The following is a 20,650-nucleotide window of genomic DNA, read 5'->3' as shown; positions in this document are numbered from 1 at the left end:
TACACAAAGCTAAGGGATCGTCATCTAGTACGCCATCAACAATATTTTCTAAGAAATCTGTGTATCTCTCTGAATTCAAACAGACATTTATGGAGAATCGTATCACATGCGGATTTTCAATGGACCTGACACAGTGATGTAAAATGACCGTCATTTAAACTCGTGACCAGGTCATGACGGTCATTACACGTCATAAATAGTTTCAGTTAGGAAAAATAATAGTACTTAAATGTAATTTAATGTCATTTTTCTAAAATATAAATTCCTGAATCTCAATATTGCCTTAATAAATTCATCAACAAAACTATATTAAAATTAAAAAAGTTTTTAACTACAAAACAAACAACACAAAAAACACATGTTCTTTGGCTATAGATGACAAGTATAAAGTAATAAAACAAAAAAATCTTACCATTGGTTAAGTTTTAAGGACACCACGTCACCAGGTGGAACATAAACCTACTTCTTACCGCATTGATAATGAATATTTAATACATATTAATTCAATATTAACATTAATAAAATCATCAAAAGTATCTATAAAGTGATTTTATTTTATTGTAATAAATAATAATAATAATAATTTAAATATTTAAGAAACAAAACCTATCATGACGCGGTCGACCGCGTCATGACGTTTAAATGACGGTCATTTTACATCACAGACCAGACATAATTTTCATGCCTGGTTATCTCATTTCTCGTAAAGATAGCTTCATCGCTCCACAATATCTTTTGATGGAAATTTTCGTCATTATCGACATTTTCTAACAACCACCGCAGAATTGTACCCTTTTTTCGGAATCACCAGAATGCAAACCTTGTATTTTATGAATTTAGGTGGTATGGGTGCATACTTGCGATGATATTCTGCGGATACTGGTGGAAGAATCATCAACAACAGCAGTTATTACATTTTCTTTTAAAATGTTTGCGTTTTCAAAATGACCTCTTATTTTGATATTTCCAATTCCGGTCGCACGGACTCATTTTGGAAAACTCGTTGGAACACGTACCATGAAGGTTACCTTCTGTTTGGAAACCTGCGTAGATATTCTCGTGAGGCCGCCAATGAATTTCCATCACAGAAACCGTAGACAAATATCATATTGGCATATTCGTTGTTCGAAAATTCCGTAATACTTAATATCTTTTTGTTTTTAAACTTCGAGTACTGTAATTAGTTTTGACTCTTGTAAACAATTTTTTCTAATACCTACTAGATAACAACAAAAATTTTACATGCATTTTTCTATGAATTAATGTAGTCGATACTTTAGACCCAATTTTAGTCTACACCCTGGTAAATTTTTGTACGCTCACACTGGGACACCCTGTATAAAACCAAGAGTTCTATAATCTATATTTGTATGAATTTTTTTAATGTCTTTTAGAGAATCACCTGCGTAAAGTCTGGAATACTGCCCCACTCTCACCACGATAGTTACCTCTTAATCGAAATTAAATAAATTATAGTTATCTACATTAAATAGGCATAATATAATTAATAAAAAATGACTTAATTGATGTGACTTTTCCAATAATTTTAACTATATTAATTACACTTACAAAATCTGTCCAAAAAAAATAAAAGATAAATGATGTAAACAGTTTGCTTAAAAATATTTTGTGTATACTTATAAGTGCGGTAGCATTTATTTACTTAAAATATATTTTATAAATTACATAGAATTATTAACAAATAGATGCGATCAACATTTTACTTTTAAAAATTGTCTTCTAAGATAAAAAATTTGATGAAATGCATCTTTAAAAAGGGGAAGCGTTTATTTTAAAACTAGCACAATAGATTTGCATTATCCTTTCATTTGTATCTAATAAATATTTCGGCTTTTTTTTACTAAAGTGTTTATTGGGTTCGTTAACATTTTTCTTGAGCATTTCTGAGGACAACATTCCATATTCTAATCGAATCGTAAATAATAAAAAGACATCTCTTTCAATAATCGTCGACTACTTCCATATGGAAGCAGGCAGGATCGGCGTTCATTCGGGGCCCCTCATCATCGTCTGAATCTAAATCGTGATATGCCCCGATATCGTCGTCCTCGTTGAGCTGTAAAAATGTGGAAAATTAATGCCACACGAAAACCTATTTATTATTTAACGAAAAGTCAACACTAAGTCCGGCGAGTAAATCGTACATAACGAAAAACTAGGAGCGGATTCCTCTTTTGATACAAGAAACAATACATTATACAGGGTAGCCCATCGAAAACGTACCGCAAGGCATTACAGGGTAGTAAAGAATTTTTCGGCAAAATCCAAAAACAGGTCAAGTTTGTTTCTGAGGGGGACAACTTTTGGCTCAAAGAGCATACCAAAATCTTCAACCCCCTAAGTGGGGGTGCTATCCTCTAAATTTTTTCAAATGGGAATGGGGGTCAAGTGGGGGGTCATTAGAAAGGGCTTTTAATTCTCTATACATCGATTCTTACTTTTTGAAAATCGATTCATTATTTTAGAAAATATGCAGCTTTGAAAATACGAACAATATTTTTGACGAGAAATGCGAAAATCGATTTAATTTTACTTCAAAACTTACGGTATTAGTCAAGTAAATGCTGAAAATGTTGTCCGCCAACTTGCATACAATGATACAGGTTGTCTTCAAACCGTTGTCGAACATTCTGGAGCACTTGCGGTGTTACTTCGCGACATACATTAATGATTCGTCCTCGCAGATCTTCCAAGGTATCAGGTGGAGTGCTGTAAACTTTGCTTTTAATGTGCCCCCAGAGAAAGAAATCTAAAGGATTTAAGTCGGGTGACCGAGGGGGCCACTCAATTGCACCTCTTCGTCCTATCCAGCGTCCTGGAAACGTCTCATTTAGGTAATTGCGCACATTGAGCGAGTAATGTGGAGGAGCTCCGTCTTGCTGGAAAATCAGTTCGTGTTCATTGTAAGCAGGGTCGTCCTCTATGATATTTGTTAGAGCTGGGTCGATGACATTTTGTAGTAAATCCAAGTACATATCGCCTGTCAAATTTCCAGGAAGGAAAAAAGGACCTACAATGGAATTTCCAAAAATACCTGCCCATACATTCAACTTCTGGGGGTGTTGGGAGTGTGTCTCATGGAAAATCCTTGGATTGGTATCAGCCCAGTAACGACAATTATGGCGATTCACTAAACCATTCAAGAAGAACGTACACTCGTCCGAAAAACACACATTAAAGAGGAAATTATCGTTTATCGCTCGTTCAGTCATTATTTCGCAAAATTGCAAACGACGATCAAAATCGTCTTCATTTAGCTCTTGCACTAGCCGAATCTTATAAGGATGGAATTTGTATTTTTTTAATATTCGTTGGACACTTGTACGACTCACTCCTGTCGCAGTAGCCAATTGCATTGTACTCAGCGTACTATCCATTGCCACTTGCCCCAATACCGCTATTTCCGTAGGTTCATTTAGTACCGGATTTTCAACCTGCCTCTTTTTGTTATGAACGGAGCCAGTTTCGCGAAATTTGGCCACCAATTCGCGAACAATTTTTCCAGACGCATGTTTCTCAGGATGCCGTTGGTTGAACAGTTCGGCGACCCGATTTCCGCATTCATTGTTTTTGAAAAAAAGCTCAATAATTTCTACTCTTTCTGGAATTGAGTACACCATAATTAATCAATTTAAAAGACTCGGCAGTATTGGTACTCTTCAACTACAAGTCACAAGACAGTTATCTAGCAACTTCTTGTGGCCTATCTAAATACGAAACAAAAAGCGGACAATTTTTTGCTCACCAAAATCAGGCTAAAGAATTCGCAAATCAGAAAAAAAAAAGCGAATTCTTTTGAAGGAATTTACCAAGCTAATACCGTAAGTTTTGAAGTAAAATTAAATCGATTTTCGCATTTCTCGTCAAAAATATTGTTCGTATTTTCAAAGCTGCATATTTTCTAAAATAATGGATCGATTTTCAAAAAGTAAGAATCGATGTATAGAGAATTAAAAGCCCTTTCTAATGACCCCCCACTTGACCCCCATTCCCATTTAAAAAAATTAGGGGGACGGCACCCCCACTTAGGGGGTTGAAGATTTTGCTTTGCTTTTTGCGCCAAAAGTTGTCCCCCTCAGAAGCAAACTTTAGTTTTTGGATTTTGCCGAAAAGTTCATTACTACCATGTAATGCCTTGCGGTACGTTTTCGATGGGATACCCTGTATATCTGTTACCTTTTACCTGACGAATAAATATTTCTGTGAACAAAACTAATCATTTTTAGAGTAAAAGAAAATTAGCAGTAACTGTCCTAAATGTTCAGATTATCCAATTATTTTTTATTTTCCCTGTTACCTCATAGGGTGTACTTAGTTTGTAGAATGAAAAATATCATTTAAGTGCTGATTATTATATTTTCGATAAATAATATTTTCATATACAGCTCTGCTAAAATTAAGATCAAGGATGATTTTATAAAATGTCGGTTTACTCCGCAACGGTGCCCATTATGAAGAAAACGTAAGAATGTTTTTTGGCAGAACAATGCACAGACAATTCAAATTACTCATTATTTTGAAGATCAGTCATTGGCGTAACACATACTTTTTATAAAAGGCATCGGCATGTGCGGAATGCATGCCACTGGCTCTTTCTGCCGAGCTGAGATTTTGTGTATTAGTACTAGTGCACTGTGGCATTCACCACATAAAATTTGAGAATAATTGGTTCGTAACTCTAAGAGATATTAACAATAATGGAAAAAAAATCAACTTCAATTTCGGAAAGGGTTCAGATTTCGAAGTAAGTTTATATAGCAAAGTTCCTTTAATTTTATCGCAACTACCTTTTCCTGAATTTTTTCAGAATAAAAATGGACACCCTGTATACATAATTAATAGAATTTATAAAATTATAACACATTTTGTGGAAATACTAATCCTAACAAGCAAAACTGCAATGCAGTCTAATGTAATAGTCGTATTATTAAAACTATGTTGATAAAGTAGATTCCTCCTTTTAATAAGTTAATAAGGTTATACTAAGTAGTACAGAATTTATCCTAAAATTGAGATTGTTTAATAAATGGCGACATACAATAAAAACTACCAAAGCGTACGCATATGGGCATTCTTTATACGCGTCTACCGTACATGTTTTACGTTTCTTATCAGCCATAGTAACATGACTAAAGGAAAATCATTTGATTAGTTTGGTATCATCATCATAGATGTGATCAGATTATAGTCACATAACAAGAAGAGGATATTACAATAAAGAAAAATATCAGTCCACCTCATTAAAGTAGATAAGTTACTCTTGTCGGAAAAATATTTTAAGCAGATCAGGTTTGGTCCGACATCCAGATTTACATGTTCTATCTACGTTTCAATTGTACTTCAACTTTGTTTTTAAAGAGTCGGCAAAAACTAGGTCATTTTTTACTTTAAGGTTTGTTGATTTTAAATTAAACATGTTTGCAAACTAATACATTTTTTAGAATGTATTATGAAAACAAAGTACGAACCTGGAATGTACGATTAACTCGCGGACCTTAGTCACCACATTTTGTTTATACTGTTGGTGACATGTAAAAACCAAAACCATTGTAACATGCATATTCTAAGAGATACCCTTCTAGGAATGTTTATGAATGAATTATTTTTATTTGCTCAACTGTCTAAAATATAAAATATTTAATCAATTCCCTACTCTTTTCCTATTCTTAAGGCCTTTCTCACACAAGCCGGATGATAGATCCATGGGGAAGTTTGTTATGTGTGAAAGCTTGCGACTATAAGACTTTTCATCAGAATTACTTACTATACAATCAGTGCCTAATTTACAGTGGCGGGGGCCTGTAGGCTGAAAATTGGTGGGGGCTTATTCTAGAAAAAAAAATATCCTTTTTGGTAGCCCTCCCCAAAAATTGGATATAATTCAAATTTTAAGAATAAAAAATTATATTTTTCAGAATAATTTTTCTTTCTTGTTCATAATGGGGAGGTCTTAAAAAAATCTTAAAAAAGAATTAGTTTTCATAAAAAAATTTTTTGTTAACATGGTGCGGGCCCCTAGTTGGTGGGGGCCTCTAGTTGGTGGGTGCCTGTAGGTTGCAGCCTATACCAGCCTATAGGTAAATCAGGCACTGTATACAATATGTATATTGATCGAAACGTTCTAAAAAACCTCTATGGCGTCGTTTAATTGATGTCATGTGTAAATTACATATTTTTATTTTATATTAGGTGCAACAAAATGTGCACTTATGTCTTCTAACTTAAAATGCAACTTTTTTTACAAGATTTTTATTTGATTTCCATTTCAAAAATTAAGCTTTAATAACTTCAATCCATCGGCCAATCTTTACACTAAACTTTTTTTGCTGGAATGCTTATTGTTTTAATAATACATGCTGAACTTTTCGCTTCATCCGAGTGTGTAAAATTGACAACTCAAACTTTAATGGAAATAAGAAAAAAAATAAGGAGTACCTATTATACTCTTGTACACATAAAAAATAAAAAATGTAAGTAATTATTACTAGTTTAAGAAATTTCAATATTCTATTTTTCATTATCTAATGTTAATGTCTCCTAAGCATCGTTGTACTGATATTTAACTTTTTTTATACTTACAAAAAAGTAATGAAATTTAATAATTACAATTTTTTTGCAGCCTAAGGATAATGTTAGAAATAGTGCTATTAGTAAATATAGTATAGACGTAAGTATAACTTAAAAAGTGAAACAGAGTATTGAAAAAAAAAACATTTATTGCAACTAAGTATAGGTTTTATTATGCAAGGTAGGTATGTACTCAGGTTTCTTAATTCTGTTTTAGCATATAGGTAAGTAAATTCATTGGTTTTACCTTCATTTGCAGGCAAGCTTGATTTTGAATATTTAGGTATATTTTTTTATCGTCAGTTTCACACACTCTATTATTATAAGTAGGTACTTATATCTAATTCTAATTCAGAACAAATTATCATGAGAAAATGTATTTAGTTTTTTATAGCTCATTTTTGCATGAAAATTTGTTCCAATATCTTAAGATACTATTGTCATGCGCATCACAAAGCAAATATATATTACCCATTCATTTTATTTGTATAAATAAAATGCCAATGCCAAATTAACTTCAAATTAAATGCAGAAATAGCAAAATTTTGAAGTACAGTAAGGATTTATTAAATTGCAAACGTTTACAATGGGTGTTTGCATAAATAAGTATGTAGCATTTGGACACTGAATTCTACAATTCTAAAATGAAAGTTTATGCGGGGCCTGTAAGTAATTACGTTAAAACCTTTAGATCGATTTTTATTTAAAAATAATGGATAACCTTTTAACCGTGGATGGGAGACCCTAAGGTCGTTCAGAAAATCAACTTTCGTCCCTTCGTTTTTCCGTTATTTCATTTTTTTCGAAATTTCCGTCATAGGTTACTTTATTGATCACTACGGCCACAAAAGAATAAGTTATTTTGCGTAATATTCGTGAATTGTGAAATCTTGAACTTAAATTTTAACGTTAGTCAGCGAAGATACAAATTAAAGCTCCGAAGGGCATTCATAAGAAGGTGCAGAGCCTGCATCAGGGAAGGCGGCAGACAATTTGAACATTTACTGTAATTTCTTACGTTCTCTTGTGGCCGTAGTGGCCAATAAAGTGACCTATGGCGGAAATTTCGAAAAATAAACGAAATAACTGAAAAACGAAAGGACTTTGCTCTAAGACAAAAGTCCATGGTTAGAAGCTTATCCATTATTTACTGGACACTCGATATATCTTCACAGGAATTTATCAATGATCGTTGCCGTTAATCAATTACTTTTCCTATGTAATGGAAATGCTAACGGAAAGGAAAAAAAATATAAATTGGCCTAATATGTTTATTTTACTTTAATTAAACATATTAAGGCCAATTCAAAATATTATCGGCGCCTTCGCCACAATATAGAAACAATTTATTCTTGTTTTTAAAGTATTTATTAATTATTCCTTAAATTTCATTCAACAACATTTTGTTTTGTCATTTCCATGCTTTAAATAATCATCAAATGTATCTACGGCATATAAACGAATAAATGCAGGAAAGCTTAATTTAATCGTCGAATTCAGACTAATAATATGTGAACACCTATTCTACGTTAGCAAAATAACATTCTGCATCTACTTCTCAGAGAATAGAACAACTATTTGGTACTTCCAAGAACTAATAATTTGTTTCATTATATTAAGTAATACCTACCTATTATACTTCTAAAATGTAACAAATTAGATCAAATTTACATGAAGTCTAGTGTTTCTGATTGCTTTCAGATTAATGTTAAATTAGTTATTGGCCACAACCCTTGTGATGATACATATACATTTAAAATAACTTCATCAGCTATGTGAAACGAAAATGTTCATGTAGCAGTTACGAAATGATCAGAATTAAGATTGAAATACTTAGCAACAATTTCAAGAGTCCTTGGAAGACCCACCACATATTTCTACTACTTACTTTATACTTCGAAATCCCCTATAGTGAATTTATTTTTGAGCGTGTTTGTAGCAGTGAGACATGGGCCATCGGGACTCGTTAATTGCTCCTAGTCAATCAATTACACAGGTTAGCCACTACATTATAAATGTGAAACTATTTTCAAATCATTGTTTGACTACTTTAAACTACCTATATATCTGCTTGTAAATTATACAAGTTTAATGAACTAATTAAAAAACGAAAAACTATCTAGAATCATGAATAGTTTGAACCAATTCTCTTAAAAACGTTCTAACAATATAATAAAGAAAATAAAAAATGTCAAATTAAATAGATAGATGGGAAGTGCATGAATTTTATAAAAGGATACAAATACACTACAGTACACTTCCAACAGAAAATAGAGAGGAATATAAAATGCAAACTAATAAAATTCAAATAGATATAAAAAGAATAAAAGTAAATGAGATAGAACATGCTGTAAATGGAATAAATAATGGAAATTATATAATAATAGTACAGTATATATAAATATATGTCATTAGAAAATACAGCAAATCTTTTTAATGACCTTTTATTTAAAGGTGAGTTTATCTCAGTTTAACGTATATTAGAGAATACGTATATAGAAAACGTATATAGAGAAAGGAAACAGAAGAGTGTGTGGAAATTGTAGAGTAATAAATGTATCTGGGTTAATGGGGAGATGTATAGACGAATAAAGAGAAAGTTGAGAAGGATTTAGGAAACAACTTTTGTGAGGAAGGTCATATTCAGAAAACATTTAACTCTATTGCAAATAGGGTTTCTGGTCGAGACTTCTCGAAGCGAGAATTCCCGGGCAATCTGGCCTTACTCGAGACGAGAAAAAAGTGTCGAGAAATCGAGAAATCGAGAAATTTAAGAATCACGCGCGTCTTAAGTTCTTGACTGGAGTTCGTTTCGTTCATGCGTTCAATTAGTTTTTCGACAAATAACTGAGCGGTTAAAGTGGTTTCTCTACCAGCTCATGATTTATTTATTTTAAGTTTTTAAGGCTTTAGTTTACTTTGATGATTCTTTTTTTAATGTGCAGGGTGATTCACTATATTTTGACCCCCCTTTAACTTTTTTGTTTTAACAGTTATAAAAAATGTGAAATACAAGAGTTGTACGATTTTCTATGAAGTTTTCGAAAATGATAGTAGAAAAACAAATGAAGTTCAAACAAAATGGCCGCGGATCCAACAATTAAAAAATATTTTATTTTCTTAATAAAAAACGTTCTTTTCGTTTTTTAATATTGTCTCGCTTATTGTTAGAGATGGACCCAACAATTAAATTCCATTTAAATTAACAAAGTTAACATCCGCGGCCATTTTGTTTGAACTTCATTAATTTTTCTACTATCATATTCGAAGATTTCATAAAAAATCGTGCAACTTTTGTATTTCACATTTTTTTATAACTCTTAAAACGAAAAAGTTAAAGGGGGGGGTCAAAATATAGTGAATCACCCTGTACCTAGTTATAAGTCTGTGTAGAAATTTTATTATAAGCAGATACCTAATGTTGAAGTGATAAATTAATAGGAAGAACGGTTCTGTATCTTTAAATTAAAGCTTGTTTTTTTTAAGATTTCTTCGATTAAATTCCTTATTTACTATTTATTTAATTAAAAGACTGCATGATTAATGATTATTAATAATTATTANATTCCATTATTGGATCTGATGGAAATTCATCTTTCATATTCCCCAATATGGATTCAGACACGGGAATCTCGAACTTGTTTCCTTCTTTATAATTGGATGTGTCGAAGTGATCAATGTTATATTTAATAAAATTATAAAAATTGTCGGTATAAATTTTAATAATCAAGGAATCGGTATCTGTATAGAGTAAGGAAGCGTTGCGACCGAAATTATCTTTTATTACATCATAGAAAAAACCATATAATACGGTTTTGGATAGTTCTAATATAGAGAAGCCGAGGTAGAGAGGCTTATTATAATGAACTTTTAACTTCCCCATATGTATTGCCACAAAATCTTCGGAAAAGATGGTACATGATTTGAAATTTGGTCGTGCAATTAATGTGTTCGCCCCAAAAGATTTTCGATTTTTCTCCCAATGAGTTATCAATTTGATATCCTTTCTATTGTCCACATTCTCCATTGTTTTCCCGTATACGGCGTTATTCATAAGCTTGTAAAAATCCTTCTCGAATTTGTTTGAAGTGCCATTTCTCATTGTGGTGTTAAGATCAATATAAACTTTCAACCAAGAACTTTGATTAAATTTAATTATGCGATGTATTTGTGATACTATCAAACCGTTTTTCACGGCTTGTTTTAAACTCCTAAAATGTATGATATAATTATATTTATTATTTAAATTTGGAATTAATTTAGGAATTTTTGATTTTGAACCGGGTGGAACCATATTCTCTGCCAAAAATGGTAAATCTGCGTGTGAGTCGTGTATTACTTTAGGATATTCTATATCTACTTCTAACGCGTAACCGTAAGGCCCTTCGTCAGGGATGTCCATAACGTTAAAATTCAAAATTTCTTCTTCCGTCAACCACGAAAATCCACCGGTTGGTAAACATTGCGACATACTGTGCCCATAAAGATTCGTAGCATCCAAATATGTAATAAAAGATGAAGCCTCGTTTGGATTATAATTTGGTAGAAACGTATTATTTGCAACGTGTCTCCTCCCGGAACATTGACTTATTCCACCGCGAATACCTTTTTTGAAAAATTGTATCATTGTAATGTCTGTTAAAAGTTCCAACTCGATTTTTGTTAATTTCAGCATGGCATCCCAAGCAAGTCCAGGAGCCGTATAATATTGTGCTGGATCTAATTTATATTTACTCAAGGAAATTTTTCGAAAGTTCTCAAATACATCACATAATATAAGCACGTCTGATTTTAAATATATATCGGAATAATCACCCAAATTCCTACAACTAAATAGTTGCCATGTTTGACGTGCTCTCTCGTATTCCGCGTTCGATATATGTGTTTCGTTTAGTTTATCATAAAATTCTTCTTTGCTCGGTAAATTTTCAACATTAAGTTTTTCTAGACCCGTCAAGAAACTGTATGGAAATACACCTTTTTGCCTAATTAAGTTGAAACGTTCGATATCTGGAAAATATTTAACGGTTTCTTCGAATTGATCATCGTTTAAATTTGCAGCCAAATTTTCTAAAGACGTGGATAAAAACTTAAAACTGTCGATAAACCTCATCTTTAGAAAACTCTTCTTTATTTTACCGTTATTTCCAACATAATCGTGCATGTAAAGGTGTTTCGTAAATGAAATATACTTCTCCTTACTTTGGGCTATTACATCGATTTTGTCTTTATTCGAACACAGTTCGCGCACGAAAAGGTGGGCATCATACCCCGACATATTATGCAATATAACTGGAATAAAATTTGATATTTTATAATTTAGATTACAAACGGAATGAGCGGCCCCTGGTCTCTTTTTTCCTGTCAAATGACAATGGTCTCTGACTTTAATATGAACATTTTCGAATGGTTTCTCGCATATACTGCAAATGACGGCATTATTGAAATTTTTCTCGTCGTCCTCAGACAAGGTATCCATTGGAACTATATTTTTTAAATATTTATTATAGATTTCCCTCAAATCTGTCTCTAAACGCTGTATGAATACCTTTGCCACATTATCCCCCCTATAAAATACTAATTTTGAGAGTGAATCGTCGAAGGAACACTTTATCAAATAGGCAAACGAAAATGGTTCATGGCTGAAAGTTTTGCACGTATAAGATTGTTCGGGATTAGGTTCGCATATATCTATAGGTTTCAAAATAGATTCGAAGTCGGCATATACTACAAAAGGCACCTTCAATTGCTTTTCAAAATTTTCAAATTTTAGTATGTTTTCGGAAACACTTTTCCCAAACTTATCTACACGTAATTCCAAAGTAGGTGCAGTAGTGTAAATTTGATTGCAGTATCGCCTTTGATGTTGTAATAGCATATTTTCAGAACCAAAGTAAGATATACAACCGTCACAGAAATACTTTTTATGCTCATTATTAGACACCTGACTAGAAACCAATCTCGACAAATCCTTAATCCAACAATAATGGCTTATCGCACATTCTTTACCACAATGATGATTTTGACCGCACTCCTTAGTAATAAATAACAAATTCACATGATACCTCAATTTTCTTTGTGAATAACGCAAAGGTCCGACAATTTCGTATTTTAATCTATTCTTTTCGAATGTACTTTCCAAACCGTATACGTTAACAGAGATATCATTCATTGTTTCGAATTTTGAAATATCCTTCAATTTAACTGGAAAGTTCATACCTACCAAATTTAAAACAGATGAAAAATGTGGATATGATGACATCTCATGCACTGGACCTCTCGGTGAATATAAAGCTGAGGTTATTGCCCATGCAAAACAACACTCATCTTGATTTTTTATGTTTACCACAGCTTTCTTGTTTTCCACAAACTTCGGTAACTTTATATATGAAGATCCACATAGAGGACTGTTTTTATTTACGTTAACCTCCACATATAATATTTCTTCGATAGCCCAACCTGCAATAATAACAAATTATGTTAACGTCTTTCATTACACCTCTTATTAGTATCACTTACCAGAATCTTTCTCCTCAAATTCTGACGTTTGAGATGTCATCGTGTCTACAAAGTCTTTGTAAATGTCACTAATATCCAACGACTCGTCGATAATCCTATTGCAACTATTAAATGCCTTTACATCGGATGTCTCGCGAGTTTGTAATATGTAATTAGCAAAAGTTTCCATATTCACTTTTATAGATTTATGAACCCTTATGATGTCTTCCAACAAACTTATTATTTTCGCCTTCACTTCATCAAAAAACATTACATAATCTGTATGTTTGGTGTCACTATGCACTCTATAACTAATTATCCTGCACTTGAATGCACTATTGATTACTTGTATGCCCTCACATTTAGGAGTACAGGACGTTGTTCTATGTTCCAATGTCCTACGATGAGCATATATTTGACTCCTGGGTATATCCCTATTACAACACTTTACTGTTTGAATTGGTTGACTCTCATGTAATAATTTGATCCGTTTCGCCTCAGGTTCACCAACGTTTATGCGATTACAAGACTCCCTTTCATGACGACGCAAGTTATCACTGCGTGAAAAACTTTTACCACATACACTGCACAAATACATTTTTTTTATCAGTAAAGTCACTCCACCGATCAGAGTTTCAAACTGAAATGAAATCCGTTCTACTTACTCCATCCTTTTTATACATAGAATGGATAGCGCATGTGCAGTTGACTCGAAATGACATTAACATTCATGTACCCTTCAGTTAGAGGTAGTGACAGAGGACATTGAAGGTAATCCTATAGCACTCAATCAGCAGAGGTCAAATAAAAGTCACCAACTGATGTGACCTTCAATATCATTTACCAACTACAAATAATTTTTAACTTTGTATAGAGGACAAATAAAGGTTACCAACTTATGTGACCTTCAATGTCGTTCACGGTCACCTCATACGTCACCACATATGTCATTTCAAGGGCGAAAGTGGAGGGGGGAGACTCACAACCGGTTAAAATACCCTACTAACAGATATGTGAAGCAACAAAAGAAGAGGAAGACGAGCAATGAACTAAATTAGAGGCATTACGAATGCGATGAGGAACAGAACAACAAGGACCATGTTGAATTTAGTATCAGTTTTCTTTTCAAACAAAAACTATTTGACCAATCAAAAACACAAGTATTTTAATCTTTGTGGATCGTGAACATTGACATATTTTTCTACATAGCTTTTATCTAGAACCAAACAATTTTCGTATATGACGAACTTTACAATATATTTTAATTGGTCAATAAAATGTTTATTATTTTTAAACGAATAATTTAAGTAAGTTCTAACATATGATTTTCTTTTTTGTGTTAGTTTTGATACTTTGTATGTATATGTAATTATTTTGTCACAGATGACAGTTATCGTAATGAAACTGAGAATTAACCTGGAAGTTGAAAATGAGAGAAAATGCAAAATCTTTATTTCTTTAAATATTCCAAAGACTGAGTTAAATCCATGCAGTAAGTAAAATTAAAGAATGAACTGTAAATTTAAGAAATTTTAGTTATCGAAAAACCAGCATATTTATTTCCCACGTGCATTTCTAAACATAAAATAAATTTATGTTACCATAGTTTGTAAAACTTTTTTAGTAAGCCCCCGCTGCAGTATAGTAAAATAATATACGTTTAAAGTAAATCATCCTAAAAGTATCTTCTCTGCAGCTATATAGTTTTGACAACACATTTTTAATGAAAATAGTTTCACGTGTTTTTAGTGTGCGAAACCTAGCAGACATCTAACAGAATTAATTGATAGTAAGTGTGTAAAAGTTGTATATGATATACGTACATCAACATCGGTAATCATTTCTTTTGTAGAAACTGTTGTATCAATTCTTCTGATGGATCCTTCGTGTATGTTGATGTCCATTTTTAAGCATTGATATCGTCTCAATAGAAATACAATGGGTATAGGCAGGATGCCAGCCAGGACCATTGATATTGCTATACCTAGCACCCAGTTCGGATACGGAATTACGTCTACGTCCCCCTGAAAATAACGTTTATTTAATAATAATGTCATTTATTTCCAACAGGTAAACCCAATTACAGGAAATACATAGCAAATGAAAAATAATAGTAGAGAACAGTTACACTTATTATCATAACAAAACCACTGAGTTTATTTTGACAAAATCTGTTGTGTATAAGAGGAAAGTAGAAAAAAAAAATTGAATAACTAAGTATATTTAAAATTGCTCGTTGTTGTAAACAACGTGTTTTATTGTATTTAGTGATGAAAAATTAATATCACAGTAATTACAGATTTTATTAAAATGATACATGCATTATAAATTAGGTGCTTTAAGTAAAATATTAGTTCTAGGCCTATCACAGTAAAAAGTTTGGTTATATCTTGAACCAGCACCCGGTACTAAAAATTGTATCTTACTAAGGAGACTAGTAGTCTCCTAGTAGTCTATACAAAAATGATATAATTGACCATATCCGTCGCCGATCAAGAGAAATAGTATCAAATCTGTCCAATAATATTTGATTACACAGCCCCACAAAAAAACAAAAAAGTATCGGATCTGGTATTCAGACCCATGTATTTCTATGTATTTTTTTCCGCTGAATCCGAATCTGCCTTCAGATTTGTCCCAACGGGTCTGAGTTTTCGGGAAAATTAAAAAAACAGGTAAAAATTCACAAAAAACGTCATTTACGATCGACAAAAGTTATAAAATGTCAAATTATTCTACCAGCTCACTAGACGTATGATTTTTCACCCGTTTAATTCCAATTTATCATCATAGAGTCAGACAAGTTGGTCCAATTTCATTGAAAAACAGAAAATAATATCAAAAACGCCATTTTCATGGCATAATTCGTGTTGCAGAGTTCTGGATCCATCTTTTTATCCACCCATCCATTTATGAATTCATACATCTTTCTATCTAGTCGTTCACACATTAATACGCATATCTATCCATCCACTTGTAGTACCTATAAAACTCACTCATCCACCCATCTATCCATCTACTTTTTGTGCTGAAACATGAGATAACAGCCTAGAAGATTGAGAATGCAATAAAACTTGTAGATTACTCTACTTTCTAAACAAAAGAAAACGATATCTACAAATCATTCTCATTTTTGTTGCTATAACGTGTTCTCTTTTCTTCAAAGGATCTATGTAAAGGGTTACGCTTTCGTTTAGTCCCTCTATTTTTCGTTTCTCTTTTTAACAACCAACAAAAATCGGCCATCATGTTTTCATCCCATCTTCCTTGATATCGCTGTTCTATAACCTTCATATCCTGATGAAATCGTTCGCCTTGTTCTTCGCTATAATCTCCAAGATTTTCAGGAAACCAATCCAGATGTGAATGAAGGAAGTGCAACTTGTAGTTCATCAAACATCCCAGATCTTGGAAGTCTTTTATCATTTTTGATACAATTTCTTCGTATTTAGGACTCTTGTTGTTTCCTAAAAAATTTGTCGCTACAACTTTGAAACTAGTCCAAGCACTCTTCTCAACGCTACTCATTGTAGTGATGAATGTTGCATCCTTGAACAATGTCCGAATCTGAGGTCCATCGAATACACCTTCTTTCAATTTCGCCTCAGAAATATTCGGAAATTTTCGCCCTTTATATATATAGGGCGAAAACTTGTTGGTTGTTAAAAAGAGAAACGAAAAATAGAGGGACTAAACGAAAGCGTAACCCTTTGCATAGATCCTTTGAAGAAAAGAGAACACGTTATAGCAACAAAAATAAGAATGATTTGTAGATATCGTTTTCTTTTGTTTAGAAAGTAGAGTATTCTACAAGTTTTATTGCATTCTCAATCTTCTAGGCTGTTATCTCATCTCTCAGTACAAAAAGTAGATGGATAGATGGGTGGATGGGTGGGTTTTATAGGTGGTACAGGTGGATGAATAAATATGCGTATTCATGCATGAACGACTGGATAGAAAGATGTATGAATTCATAAATGGGTGGGTGGATAAAAAGATGGATCCAGAACTCTGCAACACGAATTATGCCATGAAAATGGCGTTTTTAAGTATTTTGATCTATTTTCTGTTTTCAATGAAATTGGACCAGCTTGTCTGACTCTATGATGATAAATTGGAATTAAATGAGCGAAAAATCATACGTCTAGTGAGCTGGTAGAATAATTTGACTTTTTATAACTTTCGTCGATCGTAAATGACGTTTTTTGTGAATTTTGACCTGTTCTTTGAATTTTCCCGAAATCTCAGACCCGTTGGGACAAATCTGAAGGCAGATTCGGATTCAGCGGAAAAAATACATGGAAATACATGGGTTTGAATACCAGATCCGATACTTTTTCATACTTTTTCTTTTTTTGTGGGGCTGTGTTATCAATACCCCTGGCGGGATAGATGCCATCTTCCTTAAAAGAAATGTATTTTAAAAACCGCCTCTGAACAGATTCTATACTATCAATGCGACACTGATAAATTGGGAACCAAATAATTGATCCGTACTCAAGCTTACTCCTAACCAAGGTATAATACAAAATTTTTAAAGTGTTAATATTTCTAAAATCTTTGCAGTTCCTTAATATAAAACCTAAAGTCCTATTGGCATTACTAACTAAATGATTAATTTGAGTAACAAAGGTAAGATTAGAGTCAAAGAAGATGCCTAATGCCTAAATCTTTTATGCAATCACTTCTCGAGATTGTAATATCATTAAGTGTATAATCATAATTATAAATTTGTTTTTTCCTGGAAAATGATACTACATAACATTTGTTTATATTTAACATTAAACGACCATTTGCCAATTAAGTTGGCTTGATTCTGTAAATATCTACAATTTTCCTCATTCTCAATACTAAATTTTTAAATCATCTGCAAAAAGAAGATTATTACAAGATATACTATTCGGTAAATCATTAACAAACAAGAGAAACAGTAAGGGCCCTAAATTCGAACCTTGTGGAACGTCAGAAGTAACTTTAAATTTTGACGAAGTGAAACCCTCACACTTAACAAACTGTTGTCTCTCTGTTAGGTACGATTTAATAAAATTAACAAAATTATTTGATAACCCAGTACTATCAAGTTTAGCAAGTAGCACGTAGTTATCAACCTAGTCAAATACTTTACTAAAATTCATCTATAACACATCAATTTGCCTTTGTGATCAATATTATGAGAAATGCATGCCAAGTTTGATACACAAGAACGTTTATTTACAAATCCATGTTGACTCTGGGAGAAAATATCATTGGTATTAGCGTAAATATGTTATTATTAAAGTATTATTTCAAAAATTTTTGAAAAATTACATAAAATTGAAACAGGCCTATAATTAGATATTATAGATGGATCACCTTTTTTTAATACCGGACATATGCGTGCTACTTTCCATACATCTGGATATGTTGCTGTAGATAAAGAGAGATTGAATATAAATAGCAAAGGAACTACTAAGACCTGCCCACAGTAATTCACAACAAAACTAGGTATAAAATCTGTACCAGATGTCATTTTATTTTTAAGTTTTTTAAGGGCGTTGAAAAAATCCACCTCAGTAATTATTGGTATATTAATATTCTTGCTAAAACTGTGCGCCATGTTAAATGTTTCATAATTAAAATCAGGTGTCACATAAACACTACTAAAATAATCAGCAAATCCTTCAGCAATAGCTTGAGAATTATCATACTGAATATCATTGAATTTCATTACACCCGGAATATTATAATGCTCCTTCTTTATTAATAGGTAATTAACATCATTTAACTGATTTGAAAATTCCAAGAAAATAAAGATTACAAATTAAGGCAGAGGAGCTAACAGAAAGAAGAATTGCAATAAAATAACGTCATCACAGTCTATACGTAAAATAGTCAGTGTAGGTATATTGAGATATAGGCCCTTTGAAAGTAGTAGCGAAACCTTACCTACGCAGGCACAGGACTAATTTCTCAAATGTTAACTTGAATACAGGTAAGGTGGTCTAAATTAACAAAATAATAACCCTTTTTAATTTTGCAGAAAGTTGAAATACACTACATCCATTGGTTATTTATCTATTTATTTCAGGAATTATGCATTTTAGGGATATGTAACAAGTATACTTTTTTTATAGTAAATAAAATGGCGTTATATGTTCTGTGTTTTCTCAAAATCGGTATCAACAAATAAAAATACGGAAAAGAAACAGAAAACGGTAAATCTCTAGATATGGATAAAGTACCGCAATCAACTGTCATTTTGGGGCAAAATTTATATCGTCAATCTTGAAATATAAGTTTGAATTTTCATTACATTTTTATAATAATAAATTTTTCACATATTTTCACCAATTCTTTAGCCAATAAATACCTCAATGTTTGCATCTATAATAAATGACAATTAAATTTTAATAATTTTTAAATATAAATAGCGCAAATTGACATAATGTTAAGCAATTTTGGGCCAAACGAGAACATGATCGCGGTACTTGGTCGATCTAGGGACTTGATATATTCCAAGCATTCTGTCACGGATTAACGTTAAATTTGCAGAAATTATTACCTGGACAAAAAAAATATGACCGTATAGAAAATTAAATTTTAAATTGAGTTTCTTGTTCTTTAAACTCGATCCAATATGGCGAACATGGTTAAAAAAAATCGCAAAGTTGAAAAAAACGGTTTTTCTAAAATAACTAAAAAAATATAGCACGGATTGAAAAATTTTAAATGAGAAAGTTGTAGGTTTTAAAAAGATCTATCGACTGATTTTTTGAAAGTATCGATTGCTTTGTTACTTTTCGAGATATATCGAAAAAACCGTTAAAAATCTTCTCTTTTCTCTTCTTCTATAACTCGTTTACATTTACGTGCCCATATTTGCTATTTACTGCAAGCATAGCCCGCGGCAAGCCAAAAAAGTACATTTTTGAAAAATTTAAAAATATTAATTATTTTTCGAGATATATCGATTTTTTGAAAAAAAGGCGCTCTCGAAAATTGGCTAGATCTTCTCAGCGGATAGCCCTACAGTAACGATTTTCGGTTTATTTTCTTCGTAAAGAGTTATATTATCATGCTGTTAAAAAATGTTGACGATTTTATTAATTTTAAGGATCAAAAAATGACTTTGAATAAGTTGCACTTTTTTGGGTATGTTTTTTTCAAATTACTATTTCAATTTTTATTTTATGAAAATGACTTTTAAAGAAAGAAAACTAAACATTTACGGGTCTATTTTGCTTCTAAGGCGAAAATGCTATAATATTCGTGTTTAGCTACCCCAGATTAAGTACAAAAAAATAATAAAAATTGAAATAGTTATTTGAAAAAAACATACCCAAAAAAAGTGCAACTTTTTCAGTCATTTTTTGATCCTTAAAATTAATAAAATCGTCAACATTTTTTAACAGCATGATAATATAACTCTTTACGAAGAAAATAAACCGAAAATCGTTACTGTAGGGCTATCCGCTGAGAAGATCTAGCCAATTTTCGAGAGCGCCTTTTTTTCAAAAAATCGATATATCTCGAAAAATAATTAATATTTTTAAATTTTTCAAAAATGTACTTTTTTGGCTTGCCG

General features: G+C 32.1%; 1 protein-coding gene across 1 annotated transcript in view; it reads right to left on the bottom strand.

The window, feature by feature from the left end:
• Positions 1-1,960: 1,960 nt before the first annotated feature.
• The window catches only part of LOC108907021 (sodium- and chloride-dependent transporter XTRP3), a 66,541-nt gene continuing 47,851 nt past the window's right edge, over positions 1,961-20,650 (bottom strand). Inside the window, exons 9-10 of the mRNA XM_018710494.1 lie at positions 14,910-15,110; positions 1,961-2,077 (exon numbers count right to left, since the gene is read on the bottom strand). Coding sequence (XP_018566010.1) covers positions 1,961-2,077; positions 14,910-15,110 — 318 coding nt within the window. The remainder of the gene's footprint in view (positions 2,078-14,909; positions 15,111-20,650) is intronic.

This window comes from Anoplophora glabripennis, unplaced genomic scaffold (genome assembly GCF_000390285.2).
Source record: "Anoplophora glabripennis isolate ALB-LARVAE unplaced genomic scaffold, Agla_2.0 scaffold166, whole genome shotgun sequence".
Taxonomy (NCBI): domain Eukaryota; kingdom Metazoa; phylum Arthropoda; class Insecta; order Coleoptera; family Cerambycidae; genus Anoplophora; species Anoplophora glabripennis.
The sequence above is the reverse complement of the archived record's forward strand: the minus strand, read 5'-3'. Positions and strand labels throughout refer to the sequence as shown.